The 14,990-nt window shown below is 40.8% G+C and overlaps 1 protein-coding gene across 1 annotated transcript in view; it reads right to left on the reverse strand.

Annotated features, from left to right (window-relative positions):
• The window catches only part of LOC138000759 (MAM and LDL-receptor class A domain-containing protein 2-like), a 219,297-nt gene that overhangs the window by 162,288 nt on the left and 42,019 nt on the right, over positions 1–14,990 (reverse strand). Inside the window, exons 21-30 of the mRNA XM_068847403.1 lie at positions 14,425–14,681; positions 12,476–12,698; positions 11,582–11,865; positions 10,580–10,880; positions 9,542–9,807; positions 8,332–8,474; positions 6,694–7,027; positions 4,079–4,340; positions 1,296–1,555; positions 35–203 (exon numbers count right to left, since the gene is read on the reverse strand). Of these exons, the coding sequence (XP_068703504.1) occupies positions 35–203; positions 1,296–1,555; positions 4,079–4,340; positions 6,694–7,027; positions 8,332–8,474; positions 9,542–9,807; positions 10,580–10,880; positions 11,582–11,865; positions 12,476–12,698; positions 14,425–14,681 (2,499 nt within the window). The remainder of the gene's footprint in view (positions 1–34; positions 204–1,295; positions 1,556–4,078; positions 4,341–6,693; positions 7,028–8,331; positions 8,475–9,541; positions 9,808–10,579; positions 10,881–11,581; positions 11,866–12,475; positions 12,699–14,424; positions 14,682–14,990) is intronic.

The following is a 14,990-nucleotide window of genomic DNA, read 5'->3' on the forward strand; positions in this document are numbered from 1 at the left end:
TAGCGGTCTTTCGCCACAGAATGTTGATACATACCTGGCGTTATCACAGTGGTAGGTGCCACAGTTGAAACTGCAGGCGGTGTCCAGGGATTCAAAGGCTTTGCATTTTGTGGGAGAACTGGACAATTACCCACAGTGAACTGAACGTCATCGATGGCAATATCGCCTGAGTAGCCTAGACCACGGACTCCTTCAAAAATGACCTTAGGGACAAAATAAGAAAAACAAAAGGCTTTTGGATGAAAGTGCTTCCGTTTATGTTACATAGTGGAAATTTAAACAACGTTAACAGCAGAGGGCGAGCATCAGGCGTTTGGGAAAAAATCAATTTCATTCAGTGTGTAATGTCAACTGTAAATATCTGGCGCAGTCACGAAAGTGTAATGCATGTGAAGTGCTAACGTCTTGAGGATTTCACAAGGGTTTCAATGACGTTTTCCATAAATGACTAGTGATTGCGGAATAGGCAGCTGTGATCGCAGCGTGAACTAGGAACGCTTTCCATTTGGCAGAACTGACCGGCCATACGAGGCATTTGGAAGGTCTAACTGTACAACGCCTTCAAATTAACACACTTTGAGGATGACATATACTCCTCCAAAAGAATGCAAGAGATTGTCATGCAAGTAGTCCTTCAAATTGTTTATTTTCTTTGCAAACTGAAGAGTTTTGCTGGACACTTCTGCCAAAAGGAAAGTGCTTTAAGACTCCAGAAAGAAGCGCTGTTGGCGACGGTCCGCTAATCGGCTTGTCCACTATTTTTGGATGCACTAACGCCACTCCTTGGTTTTATAAGACGTATCTGAAGGTTCTCTGCCATGAGTTGGCATTCGATTGCATCCCCTTTCACACGTACTCTAACAAAATTTATTATTGTCGTCCTCCGAGTGAGTCCATTACCGAGATGCCCTCTTCCGAACACTTGCGCCGCTTCTTCACTGATGCTTGTTCGAAATTATTAATTTCGTTGTCATTTCACTGCAGAACGGATTAGACAACAAAATATGTTAAATGAGGATGTAAATGGCTTTGTTCAAGCTGCTCGTTGTTCGTATTTCGACACTCAGATGACACACTCCTCGATATGCAAGATTCCCTTCGTTGATACGAAGCCTCATCCATCTGTCACACGGGACGTGCGTTGTCATTGGCCAACTATCGGTCACGAAACCAAAAATCTACGATTTCGCTAAGAAATTTTTTTTTCTCAGATTTAGTTTAGCTGTTAAATACTTTTTAAGAAAGAAAGGAGCGAGCTAGGGGTTGGGTGTGCTTTAGGCAGTTTTCCTTCTTACCTGATACACACTGCTGCTTCCGACAGGCGCCTGTGCATACCTCCATCGGTTGTATTGATTGCCAGCCAGGGTCCAGATCATTCCTGTTGAACCATTGCTGCTCATCCAAACATTTAAGTTTCCAATGGCGCTACCATACATGTGATACCAGAATTTTAAGCAGCGACCTGAGGAACCTGTGGGCTGGAACTCTTCAGACTCGAGACGAGCTTTGTCATTAGACTGGCGGGGACTTGATGTTTCAATAAACATGTAGTATCCTAAGAAAAAAAAAGAGAAACATTATGGTCGTAAAACCCGATTTATCACGTAGTCCTTTACAATACAATCGTTCCTTCGAGTGGATCCGTATGGGATGTAATGCTCCATTGTGCTAAGGGTTGGATTCCAACGTTTCCAACGTGATGTGTTTTGAGTTGCGCAAAGCCTTATTTTTCGCGAACCACTCCCTTGCAATAGACCCTTGTCCAAAATAGCGGCAACAGATTTGAATGAGTTAAAATTGAACTGAATGAGAAACTCATGTCAGAAATAGAAAGAGCACCTTGACTTTAGCAAGCCTGCAAAGTTTCAGCGTATTAGGCGTTATATCCGCTGAGAAAATGTACAGACGTAGGTATACGCCATAGCCCCAGTCATTCAAACGTTTGTAAATCTTATATTTTCTCAGCTGATGTTGCACCTGATACGCCGAAACTTTGCAGGGTTACTAAAGTAAAGGTGCTCTTTCTATTTCTGGTATTAGTTTTTTTATTTTAGCTTATTTGAATTTTCGGCTACCATTTTGGAGAAGGCTCTATTATGTCCAGGGAGCAGTCGTTCAAAGGTCACGTAAATTTATCCAGTGGATAAGACCCTATCCGACAGTTTCCATAGGTGCAAAGATTTTTGTATTCGCTCACATGATCGTGGACGTGCGCACTCTTACCACATTTGAGTAAAGGCATGTACGAAAACCCCTCGCAACGTTAAACGTGGAGTATCGTTTACACTCTGGGTAGTGACTTATCCACTGGATAAAGTTACCCGGTATATGAACAAATGGAGCCAGGACTGTAGTATGACAAGTTTCTCCTGCTTAATGGAAGTTTTTAAACAAATCCAAGCCTAGACTATAGGAGCAAGGATGGCACAGTCGGTTAGTGCGCGGCCTTGGTGCAAGAGGTCCTGAGTTCGATTCCCGGATCTCGCATCCTTGTTTCGACTTCTTTCCTTTCCGTGTAGCTAAGTAGCTTTAAATTCCCGTAAAACGGAGCACTGATGGAGAGGGGGGAGTAAAATGAGCGCACCGTCGACCTCAGGTTTGTCAGTTGAATTACTGTTACGAGTTATCGACGTTAAATATGGTTGCTTTACTTTACTTTACTTTACTTTAGACTACCTATTAAAAACAATTAGTTTAGCACTAGAGTTAGGGCAACTAATAGCTTAGATTTAGGATTTAACCTTTTCACCGCCGAGGGCTTCCCCATTGACGAGTAAAATCGTCTGGCATTATACCGAGTTAAGTCTTTAAGTGTCAATGGCATTTATGGCGGTGAAAAGGTTAAGGTTACGTCTACTTGGGAAGTTAAGAGAGAGGTACACTTTTTGACTGCGAGCGTGAGGGGACGTTTCGCGACGGTTTTCATGCAGGGCTTTCATTTTATTATCTTTGTCCTGGAGACATCCCATCATCCCATGGGCCTTCGAAATAGCTGCGTACTGACTTGACAAAACAAGCAAAGCTCAAGCCGTTAGTGCGCTGTCATGTCTTCTGTCTCTAAAACACTTGTTTCTACTTTCCTCTAAGCTTTGAATACGTGTAAAACGGAACTCTGACCAAAGGAGTGGAGTAAAGAGGGCATCAATATCGCCATTGCACAGATACCACGTTTCGAGCTAATAAAACTATAGACAACAAAAACTCTCTCCTCGGTTGCTCTTACCGCAAAAGGTAGGTAAGGTGTGTAGGGAAAATATTTAGTAAATCACGAGTTTATAGAGCGGTTTTGAAATGAGTGTCGTAAAACCAAAACCAAAGTAATTACTTTACTTTGGCCAATCAAAAAGGACGGAGACATCCAGTAAACCAATCAAAACTTGAAGTAATTACACGTAGTCGACAAAAAGCGCGGGAAAACATGCACGCGCGAGCCACGACTGGTTTGGGTTTCACTTCCGATTGGTTGAAAAAGTGGCACGGGAACCTTGAACCAATCACTGAGTGAAGTAATGCAAAACCAAAGCGATTCGCTAATTACTTTCGACACTCCATTGAAAACCACTCTAACTCGAAAATAGAAATGTGGAATTCCTCTACTGATAAGATTATCGTTACATCACAAACAAAATGACTCTGAGCAAAAACGACCTTACTTGAAGCGATTTGCCATAAACGTGAAAAACGTCGGGACGATTGTTTTCAAGATTACCCATTGGCAAATGTTATCCGCTTCAATCTTGTCCATTTGTCCATCCATGCCTATCTTTCCTTTTGCTTTTTTTCTTTTATGTTCTTCAACAGTTTTAAGTTGTTATTGCAACGTTTAGGTCTACTTTTTGGGCATTTTGGGCGTTATGAAATTACATTATTTTGCATGAAATAGCCTCTTTAGGCGAACTTTAAGCATTGCAACAGGTAGACAGTGACCCTGGAGCAGCATTGATCTGCATTAACCCGTCACTGCATTTCCAATGAAAGGAATTTTAAGATGTCCGCCAGTCTTGAAACACGTTAAAACAGAGGCGTCCACAAAAAGAGTTGACTTCTATCAGATGTATAACATGCGGCATTATCTTACCCCCAGTTGTATTAGTCGTATGGTCCACAGACGGACCAGTGTTGACACTTGGTGTTGAGCCACTCCCTCGCAGCCAATCAAAGTCATCTGTGCTTTGTACATTAGTCCAAGTGCATGAGCCTGCCTCAAAATTGCAGTCACCTGGAGGTGGGCACACGTTATCCATCAACTCCACGTCATCGATTGCTATATCACCACGAAAACCAAGGCCTCTTATTCCTTCAAATACTATCTGGAAGTTAGTAACTGATCGGATGGTCACCTGCCAGCAGATAAAAACAAAGAAAACCATTGGATTTGTTTAATGAATTCGCTGGTTCGTGCGTTGGATAAAACAAAACTTTTGTTGTAATTGACACGACTTCCGAAGGGCAACTGGTAACCGCAAAAAATAACTCGCTGAGCTGTGTCACTGACAATTACACTGTGTGATTGGCGCTTGTTAAATAAAATTCATAACTTTTGAATGATCCAAGTTTGACAATATGAAAGCTAAAGCTTTATTTTTAGCGGGCTAAAATAAATATTCTCCATTTTAGCCTGCAAAATGAGCCACAATGCCCGGTAAAGTGATAACAATATATACGTGTTTATTTTTAAAGACCCTGAGTGTTGGTCCGGGTAGAGTTGAACTCACCCCCTCCCCCCACGGTAGTCCGATGCTCAACCAACTGAGCCAAACGGTCAGCGGTAGAAGAAGTGACGATAAACTTGGTCGTCAAGATGAAGAATGGAAACCCCTGCTTTCACTCGTGGAGCAACATTTATTACTTGTTAAGGGGTCCCCTTACCGGAATTTTCCAGTACTTTTTCACATTTTTATCGTAATAGCCTTACACAGAAGCCCATGACCTTGAAGGTTTTAACTCCGGTTCACAGCTGGGGTTCTTTCCTTTTTTGGGTGTAACCTAACTCGCGCATTTTCCAGCGCGTGAGCGTCGATCTTACTTTTGTCCATATTTGGGCATAAAATGGGTGTCCCAAAAATCTCCAGCTTTGTTCTAAGGAAAAGAGTTGCAAGTTACACGCTTCAAGTTCACGAGCTTCTGCTTTACATCAATCTGTTTGAGCAACGTTGGGTAGAGGTGATGAGTAGTGGTGCAGTAATTTATTAAGCTTTTAGTGGGTGATGTCGTCTATATTCTTTTGGTTCGGGCTCAAAGAGCAATGTACTAACAACATCTGTAGTTTGTAACGTCTTCTCTAAATTCAATAAAAAATGGAAGAAAACAGACAAAAACAAAAGGGAATCGAGAATCATTGGCTGCGAGGCTGACATGAAGTTCCCTTCAACTTCTCTGTTACAGCAAGCTTAGCGTGTACTCTGAGGGTCTGACAGCTTTCCACGACGAAAGTTCATTGAACTAAGCCCTGTACGGCGGGGTTAGCATCGTGATGGGAGACCTCAAAATATACGATTTGACGTAAGAAACATAGCACCGAAAATGCGAACTAGGCAAGGTACAGCTTTTGTTAGCCTGTTTTATGCAAAAACAAATATTGATGCAAAAGTAAATAAATGTTGCTAGACAGTTTTTAAGAAGAGCAGAAGGAAGTTTTTGGGAAGTGTCGATTGACAATACAAAAATTTGCGATCAGCAACAAAATTTGCGGCATGAAAACATCATAGATTTTGTGCCGCGAATACAAAAAGTTACCAACATTTTGGGATATTTTTGCTAAGTTCAAATTTTCTATCGTACTTTTGGTTGTACAAGTAAAATCGCAAAAATCGAAAGGGGCATCGATTTTAGCGGCCGCCTGTGATCAAGTTACCTTGCGCGCAACTCACGAAACAATGGGTTTGTGTTAGTTTATTTTTTTTTATTTTTTTTTCTTTCAAGTGTTAAAACGTTCGACAAAGCTGCAAAGTCCGCATGACGACGATGGCTAGTTTTTTTTAAAACTTGATTTCATATTTTATTTTGTTTGGCCTTTGAAGGCTATTACTTATCTTCTTTCTCGGTCGGAACGACTGAACAAACTGGTTCGCAAGAAACAGGTCGATTGGAGTATCGTTCGATGCAAATCCCTACTGCGCCTACTGGAAGGAAGAACAATGGATATCCAGTTCACAGAAGCATGATACAGTCCTACGAGTAAATGACTCGATTTGTTTATCCCAAAACTTGTTGCATTATGGGACACTTTGTTTACATTCGGAGAAAAAATTAACTCTATTTAACAAATTGGTGTCAGTTTTTCATGCGTCTGTTCTGTTATTGATCATGAATTTCGTCATAATAATGTCAAAGTAGCTGTGGATCCACGAGGCGTAGAGGTCGTTTTTTACAATAACAAAAAGGCAGAGGGCTCAAAAATAAGTCAAAACACGCACGAGAAGAATGCGAGATAAAAATGCGAGAAACTTCAATCTGACGTGAGCAATATCGCGTCATTATAGCATAAATTATAAATTTCTGTCTGTCCGCTTATTGACAACAAAAATTATCCAATGAGCGCGCGAGAATTTTTAAGTCATTATAAAATTAACAAATAGATTCCATGTTGCCGTGCGTCTGTTCAGTAATAGATCACAGATGACGTCAAAATGTGGTAAGAACAAAAAAGTGGCACACGAGGCGATTATATAAATGATAATGGCACAGCTCTACCTGTCCAACTCTCCATTGGTTTCCATGGTCACCTGACCTGGACCACTGCAAAAAGTATGTTGGACTTCCAAGAACCATTCGCTTGATTCGAATGTTAAGTGTTCCAATATCGCTCCCATACATGTGATACCAAAACCTTAAGCATTTGCCGCTTGTTGATGGATAACTTGGACTCAACAGCTGGGCCTTGTCTCCTGCTTTTCTTGGAAAGGAAGTCTCAATGTACATATAGTAACCTCTTGCCGTTCCATACGTGTGGTCAAACGATGGACCAGTGCCAGAGCTGGAGGTCGCAGCGCTTTGCCGTGTCCAGTCAAAGTCATCCACACCAAAGCTTCAAGTAAAAAGCAGTAAGAAGTTACACACTATAAACTGGATAAGTCTTATTTAAGCCATAATTTTTTTTCAAGACAAGATCAATGCCTCATGTCTAATGTTGAGAAACACATTTTTACCACTTATGTCCAGAACTGAAGCGTAGCAAGAAGCCGCTGATAGCAAATTTCAATAACAATTTTACCAAAAAGGGAGCAAGAGTTTGCTTGTCAAAATCCACAAGGAGGTAAAATATAGTGGAAATAACAAATTTCGAGGAGCATATGACAAAGCTGGAATGATAAGTAAAACTTCTGAAACTGACCAAAAGCTTTCAAACATGGCAAGACTAATCATCAGGTATGAAGGAAGGCAAGTGGGAAAGGATGTAAGCTATTGCAGCGTGAAATTATTACAATAACGGGAAATAGAGTGGTTTTCAATTGAGTGTCGTAAAACCAAAACCAAAGTTATTACTTTGACCAATCAAAAAGGGCGGAGACAATTCGGTAAACCAATCAAAAATCGAAGTTATTACACGTAGCCGACACAAAGCGCGGGAAAATGTGCACACGCGAGCCATGATTGGTTTTGGTTTCACTTCTGATTGGTTGAAAAAGTGGGACGAGAACTTTGAACCAATCACTGAGTGAAGTAATTATAAACCAAAGCAATTCGCTAATTTCTGTCGACACTCAATTGAAAACCACTCTAATAGAGAGACTTTCATATGACCTTGAAAAATAAACGTAAAAACAGAACGTAAACAAAAAATTCAAAGTATTTAATTGGCTTATCGAACAAAAACAAACAAGCGCGAATTTTCACTGGCTTAGCGAACGCGGATGAAAACAACGTTTGGAAAGTTTCGCTTTGACGTCATTTGAAATGCAGTAATGTGATTGGGCAATCGAACTGTTTACTAACCATATTAGAAGTTTCCTTAGTAGGAATAAGGAGAAGCTTTGTTTCATCTTTCGAAACATTGGTCCGTGAAACGAACTGCAAACACTTTTTCAAGGTCATGCGAAAGTCGCTCGATTCTTAGACAACGTTCTCGTAGCCGTCACTATCGTAATTGCTTAAGATCCCTATTCCGCAACCTGGCAACGAAATTGAGGCGAGAGAGCTCTGACGTGTCAATTAATAATCTATCATTAAATGAACAAAAAAAATTCGAAAATCCTAACGACAAGTGGCATGTAAGGCCAGAGTTCTTTCAAACAGGGTTACCACTAAATTTGGGTTACAATGAAAACCAAAAGGTTTAGTCACAGTCCCCGAGCTTCTAACAACACGGCCAGGGCTGTCTGCGGAGTATACCTCTGCTCATTCCTCCATCCACACAAATTAGGATCTTCAAAGGAGCACTCCTTCAGTGGGGGACAAAATCCACTTTTAACGACAACATCATCAATGGCTATGTCACCCTGGTAATTTGTGCCTCGCACTCCCTCAAAGACGATCTTGAATTAATAAACAACAATGACAAGTATTAGCTTTACTTCACCCTTCAATAACATGCAAACAGGGAACTGAAATCGCAAGAAACGTTTCCGTAAATTGACCACCATTAATCGGATCGGATTGCATGGCAAATAGTGATTGGAAGATTTCGACTTCCTTTTGTCGGCCTCCGTGAATGTGCTCGCGGCTGAAGACAACAAGATCGCTAGTTGGATTTTCTCTTATAAGAGTTCTCATCTCACTTTGCACGCAGACCATAGGCAAAACCCGCCTCCCAGGAAATCATGCAGGGCCTTTGTACATACACTACCTTTGCTGGAGATATTGCTATTTGATATTTCAACATCTGACAAGGCGAAAGTCACCACAAATAAACAAAAGCAATGTTCTCCTAAAAAGGCGGGCTGGAAAAAAGGTAAAAGCCCGCAGTTTAAAATTCCGCATAGGTCCGTTATGCAAGCCCGCTGTTCACATGATTAGCAATTCTTCGTGCTATCAGAGAGAGATGAATGGGTAATAAACATGAAACAAATCTTTTAAATCATTACGGCATCTGAAATCAAATTATTAGACTATTTTTCTAGTGCGCGAACGGACATCATTCAAGATATTGCATGCAACTTTCGACATTTGTTACTCCAAACTTCGAATAACTTGAAGATTACACAAATTCAAAATGATTTTTTCAACTTCATTTAAACTCGCATGCAATGGCTGCATTTTAACACTTTCTTGAAGACTCGAGTCACATGAGGCACCAACCTCAATGTAAAATACCGGGATAAAGAACCTATCGTGGTCAAGATGAATAGGTACAAGTATCTATTTCAAGTTTTACGCATAACACCGAATAATCTTACATAAATAGCTTCTTAATTTCTCGGCGAGGCAAAGGACAAGACTTTCCAAGAGATAATTTCGTTAATATTACGTTTCTAGTGAATCTCGAGTCGTTTAAGTCCTTTCCGGTATTATGGATGGATGGATGGATGGATGGATGGATAGATAGATGGATCGATAGATATAGAGCAGAAATACGACAAAAAAAATACTCTGCTTTACTGACCTGAAAGTTTAATACCGGTCTAATAAACACTTGTCCATACTTCCATCGATCGCCTTGACTTCCAGTTTTTTTCCAAATGACGGACCCCAGAGAGCCCCCGTTCTTTGTGTACACGTTCAGTGCACCAGTGTCAGAACCGTACATGTGATACCAAAAGGAAATACACATACCAGGTCTTGAATTGGGAGGGATTGGGGAACTGATGAGTCGAGCAGTGTCGTTAGTCCTTTGAGGAGACACCTCAATGTATGCATAGGTACCATTTGCTGCAAGGAGACAACGTAATGGAGCATATGCACATGCCTTCACGGCGGCAAAAAAGGACGTTGGACCAAATTTCCTTCCAGAAATTAAATTCTATTTACCAGGGTTTTCGTTTGAGCCCGGAGGCAGGCCCCTTAGTCGGGTAGTTTCCCATTCCATGCCCGGTACCCTGATGCCAATATTTAAAGGAATTGCTTTTAAATCATTTTTATCGTAAGTTTTTAACTTACGTTTTGAAGAAAATTTGAGTGAGCTCCAGCCTTGCCTGGGAAACTGTTTCTTGGGTTCCAGAAACACGACAAACAGCGTTTCCGAGTGTTCTATTTTAAACATTCCCCCCCCCCCCCCCCCCCCGAAGCCTCTAGGTAGCGCGAGTGCTACTTTACAAAACTGTCGAAAACCGTGATTTGTACTTGTTTCAGTTAACGTGAACATCCACTCAAACAACAAAATAACCTCAAAATACTGGAAATAAGATTTACGTCCAAATGCGTTTACATGTTTTCCAAAGGAAGCCTTGGATCCAAAACAAATAAATTTCCCAATTGCGTGTTTTGTTTTCAACTTTCCAGGCGCCACCATCTTAAATAATTGTGACTTTATACGGTTGCTCCATTGTTATTTTGCAAAAGCTCTTTGTGTCAGAATTGCTGATAAAAAATTATTTCCAGTCTTTTGGTATTCCATGGGTCAAGAGACCGTCCAGAAATTCAACTAGCACGACGGGGGTTAGAAATGTTCAAAGAGAGTGAATATCTTCAACTACATATATACCTGTTTTCAAAGTGTGATCAACCGTTGGCCCAGTACTATCTGAGGCGGTCTTTCCACGATGCCTTGTCCAGTTGAATTTATCACTAGAATCTTGTTTCCAATTACACCAGTCTCTTTCAAAGTCACAGTCGAAAGAGCCCTTGGGGGGTACTGTAGGTGCAGACGTTGGCACTGCAGTAGTGGGAGGTACTGTGGGTGCAGCGTTATGTGGAAGAGTTGCACAAGAGCCGACTGTGTATGTGATATCATCAATGGCGATGTCTCCTTGATAACTACTCCCTCTTACGCCTTCAAATACAATCTAAGAGAGGATGACATTGGTAAGAATCAAACTAAGGACCGGCAAAGAAAGCTGTGATGAAGCTCTTCGTGTTGCGAATGAGCTGTGGCATTCATGGTTGCTTTGCATTTTTTTATTTCATTGTCAGAGGTCTTGACTATCGGTTCAACCATAAGCGAAGGCGTCATATGAAAACGGTAGCGCTTTGCCAACTAGTAACCTTTGTTAATATTTAAGGCACAAATTAAGGGCAAATCAACGCGTCTGATTATTATGTTGCTTGTGCTTGTGATTGCGTCGCTGGTGAAAACCAACTCAAAACACGTGGATATTGTTCGAGCACAACATTGGTTGAATGGTAACGCGAACGTTTTGAAGTATTCTTACCTTACGCAGCCTACACTCTTACCCCATTTAAGCGCCACGTAAACTTTCCCCTTTCGTTTAATCAATCTTTTATTCTCTATATTTAACTTCAAAGGCATTCTTGCCAATCCCATTAAAGCGTACTTCATCAACACTGCACATGCATGAATGCACCAATTAGAGACGCTTTTGATGATTCTTCACGAAAACCAATGAGAAGACATTGTACACAACGTACACATAAAGGAGTCTATTGTGCACATTTGTAGCGAGACACAAATTTCACATATATCCTCAGTTTTCCCTCTTATTAATTTTATTTTCCTTTTACCTTTTATTTTACTTTATTTTATTACCTGATAAGCGCTTTTGTCGCTTGTCACAGCTGCTTGTCCAAAATTCCACTTATCTAGCTGGTTTCCAGACAAGGTCCATACAAGAGTCTCTGAACTATTTCCTGCTCCTGTTTTTACAAAGACATTAAGAGTGCCTATAGAATTCCCATACATGTGGTACCAAAACTTTATACATCTCCCACGCTGACTTGTCGGTAAGAAACGTTCACTATACAATCTTGCTTTATCGCCTTGTACTCTTGGGGAAGAAGTCTCTACAAACATGTATTTGCCAATTCCCAGACCTTCCAACAAAAAGGAAAAAAAAAGTTAATATTGTAACTAAAAATTGTTGCAGACTGTTTGATTTTATTGCTTTGGTTCAATTACTGAAAAAGCAACTAAAAACGGGGAAACGGCAGTGGCAGTGGTGGTGGTGGTGGTGGTGGTAGTAGTAGTAGTAGTAGTAGTAGTAGTAGTAGTAGTGTTAGTGTTAGTGACTTAGTAGTAGTAGTAGTAGTAGTAGTAGTAGTAGTAGTAGTAGTAGTAGTAGTAGTAGTAGTAGTAGTAGTAGTAGTAGTAGTAGTAGTAGTAGTAGTAGTAGTAGTAGTAGTAGTAGTAGTAGTAGTAGTAGTAGTGGTAGTAGTAGTAGACCGTAGTAGTAGTGGTAGTGGTAGTGGTAGTGGTAGTGGTAGTGGTAGTGGTAGTGGTAGTGGTAGTGGTAGTGGTAGTGGTAGTGGTAGTGGTAGTGGTAGTGGTAGTGGTAGTAGTAGTAGTAGTAGTAGTAGTAGTGGCAGTAGTGGTAGTACCCATGCAGAATCAAAAAACGAATCAAAATCAGGCCACAACGGTGGAAGAAGAGCACTATCGTAGCAGTCATTAGCGTTCTTTTATGCAACCATGGTGAAAACAAACCTGTAGTGTGGTCAGAACTCGGCCCGGTGTAACTAGAAGGAGTGGAACCGCTGCCAACTAACCAATCAAAAACGTCCTCTTTGTCAGAATTAGTCCATGTGCACCAGTCATCTTTTTCAAAGTCACAGTACCCCGGTTGATTACAAGTTCCATCCATCAGTTTGAAATCATCAATAGCTATGTCACCAGTAAAACTTGCACCACGCACGCCTTCAAATAACACCTGTTGATCATACAAGGAAGTTCAGTATTATTAAACGGTATATAAGTCTACAAAAGCCAAGGAATTCTAAGCCTGCCCACAAATTTCTTGTAATATAGGAAGAAGTTGATGCACTGAACCAATACAACAAAGGCGATACCGTTGCAAATTCGTAAAAACCTTGTATTGAGATTTGAACTTCACGCAATGAACCACATACCGCGAGACCCTTCAAAATTGTACATCATTTTGTGCCCATTGTTTCCAGAGCCAATTTGTTGGGCCCATTCGATCTTTTCCGTGAAAGGACTAGCAGACATGTCTGCTTCCTTGCTAAAAAAACTGTAGGTCGGAAAGCATTATCTCGAGCATCTTTCAGTTAACTAAATCATAGATTCTCGGCGCGAGGATCACTTCTATCGTCAAAAACATGCACTTCAAACACGCATTTATTTCATTCATTAGTCCTTTCCAGGTGATCTGGTGACGTAATTTGGAGGACTGGGAAGAACAATTTTAACGCCGTATCCCACAACCGCGCACGGCCTTAGGCGTTGTTTCCAAACTCCCTGCAGTATATCCATCGCCAAAACTCAACAAATTATTCCGTGTCTACCACATTTCCTGTTACTGAATGAACATTAAAGTAGACTCGACGAGTTCTAACCTTGCCTCTGCCATGTTGAACTCGAAAATAAGGCCGCGCGCGGTTGTGGGATACGGCGTTAAAATTTTTCTCCCCAATCTTCCGAATTACGTCACCAGATCACCTTGTTCACAAGAAAGATCGAATGGGCCCAACAAATAGAAGTTGAAGTCGCCCGAATTTTTCAGGTGTCTATAAGCGACAATTGCTCAAATTGTTCAGATAAGTGCGAGAATCACTTCTGTCTTTAGTTTACATCGCGAACTCCAAATATGCATTTATTTCCTACAGGTTCGGGTTGGTTTCCCCTTTTTTGCCCCCCCCCCCCCTTTTTTTTTCTTTCCGCATACGCTCTTCAGACCCCCTGGCCAATAAAGAAGGAGAGTTAATCTTTCGCTCAAAACTGGGAAACGCTTGAGCATAGTTAATCGAGGGACTGGTTATGAAACCTTGGAACTTTTAAAAGCGAGAACAATGTTGTTGCAATCGATGTTGAATTGACCGTGACCCTGCACAGCCTTTTGTTTTCGCTTCGCAAGGGTTCGCAAATTAGTTGCGCATAATTTAATCGAAGGATTTGATTGGTTATCTTCTCGAAAAAAGGTGTGTTTTGTGCAGGGTCAAGGCCAAAAATACGGACAAAAACATGAAACAAAGGAAATTGTCCAGTTTTATAACCATCTCCATGCATTAACTATGGCTTGAACAAAATAAGAGAAGGCACACTACACAATAAAATGAACTCCCTACCGCAATTTTGGCATAATGTCCATTGATTGTTATAAAATTGAAGAATTTGAAGTAGTAGGGACAGCTCGATTCGCATCCAGCCTACTCTACCATTGAAGCCGGAACTAATAAAGTGCAAAGCTGAAATTTGTTTTTATGCAAGGGGAGAACAAACAAACTCAAACCACATGCACATGGATGGCGAATTTGGGAATCAAGCCAAGAGCACTTCAGTGCGAGGCGAATGCTCTCACTATTATGCAGACACCATCAATGAAATCTTTCATTGAATCAATCAAATTAAGCCTATTCTCAAAAAGAAGCTAAAAGAGAAACTCAGTTCATCTAAGAAGACAGGGAACTAGAACTCACTTGCACATAGCTTGCTTGTGGCATCGATATCTGAGCGACGTACCAAGAGTTGCCTTGATCTTTCTGTCTTGACCAAACTGGGATACTTGGCATTGTTTGAGAAGTCAATAGGTAGACATTCAGTTCACCAATGCTGCTTCCATACATGTGATACCAAAACTGGAAGCATTTTCCAGCTTGAGAGGAAATTGAAGGACTTTGAAACCACGCCTTAGAATTTGTTGGTACAACGGATGTTTCAATAAAAAGATAATGACCTGTGGACATGACAGAATAGTTGAGTGAAAAGACCTCAGAGAGAAAGCGAGTCTGGAAGCGACATCGTTTCGACGCAAACTTTACTACTAGTCTTAGTTCTCTCACTTATTGGCCTTAGAACTTGTAACTTAAGGTTTTTATAACCAAAAGAAGTAAGTTTGTCTGAAATCAGGCATTTATTTGCTTAAACAGAATTCTGTCTAATCAATTAGCTATTCATTGCGGATTGAGAAAGTGCATTCATATTGCATGAACATATAGCATTGCACCAGTATCGCCTGTACAATACAATACCATACCATACAATA

The sequence above is a fragment of the Montipora foliosa genome, chromosome 1 (assembly GCF_036669935.1).
Source record: "Montipora foliosa isolate CH-2021 chromosome 1, ASM3666993v2, whole genome shotgun sequence".
Taxonomy (NCBI): Eukaryota; Metazoa; Cnidaria; class Anthozoa; order Scleractinia; family Acroporidae; genus Montipora; species Montipora foliosa.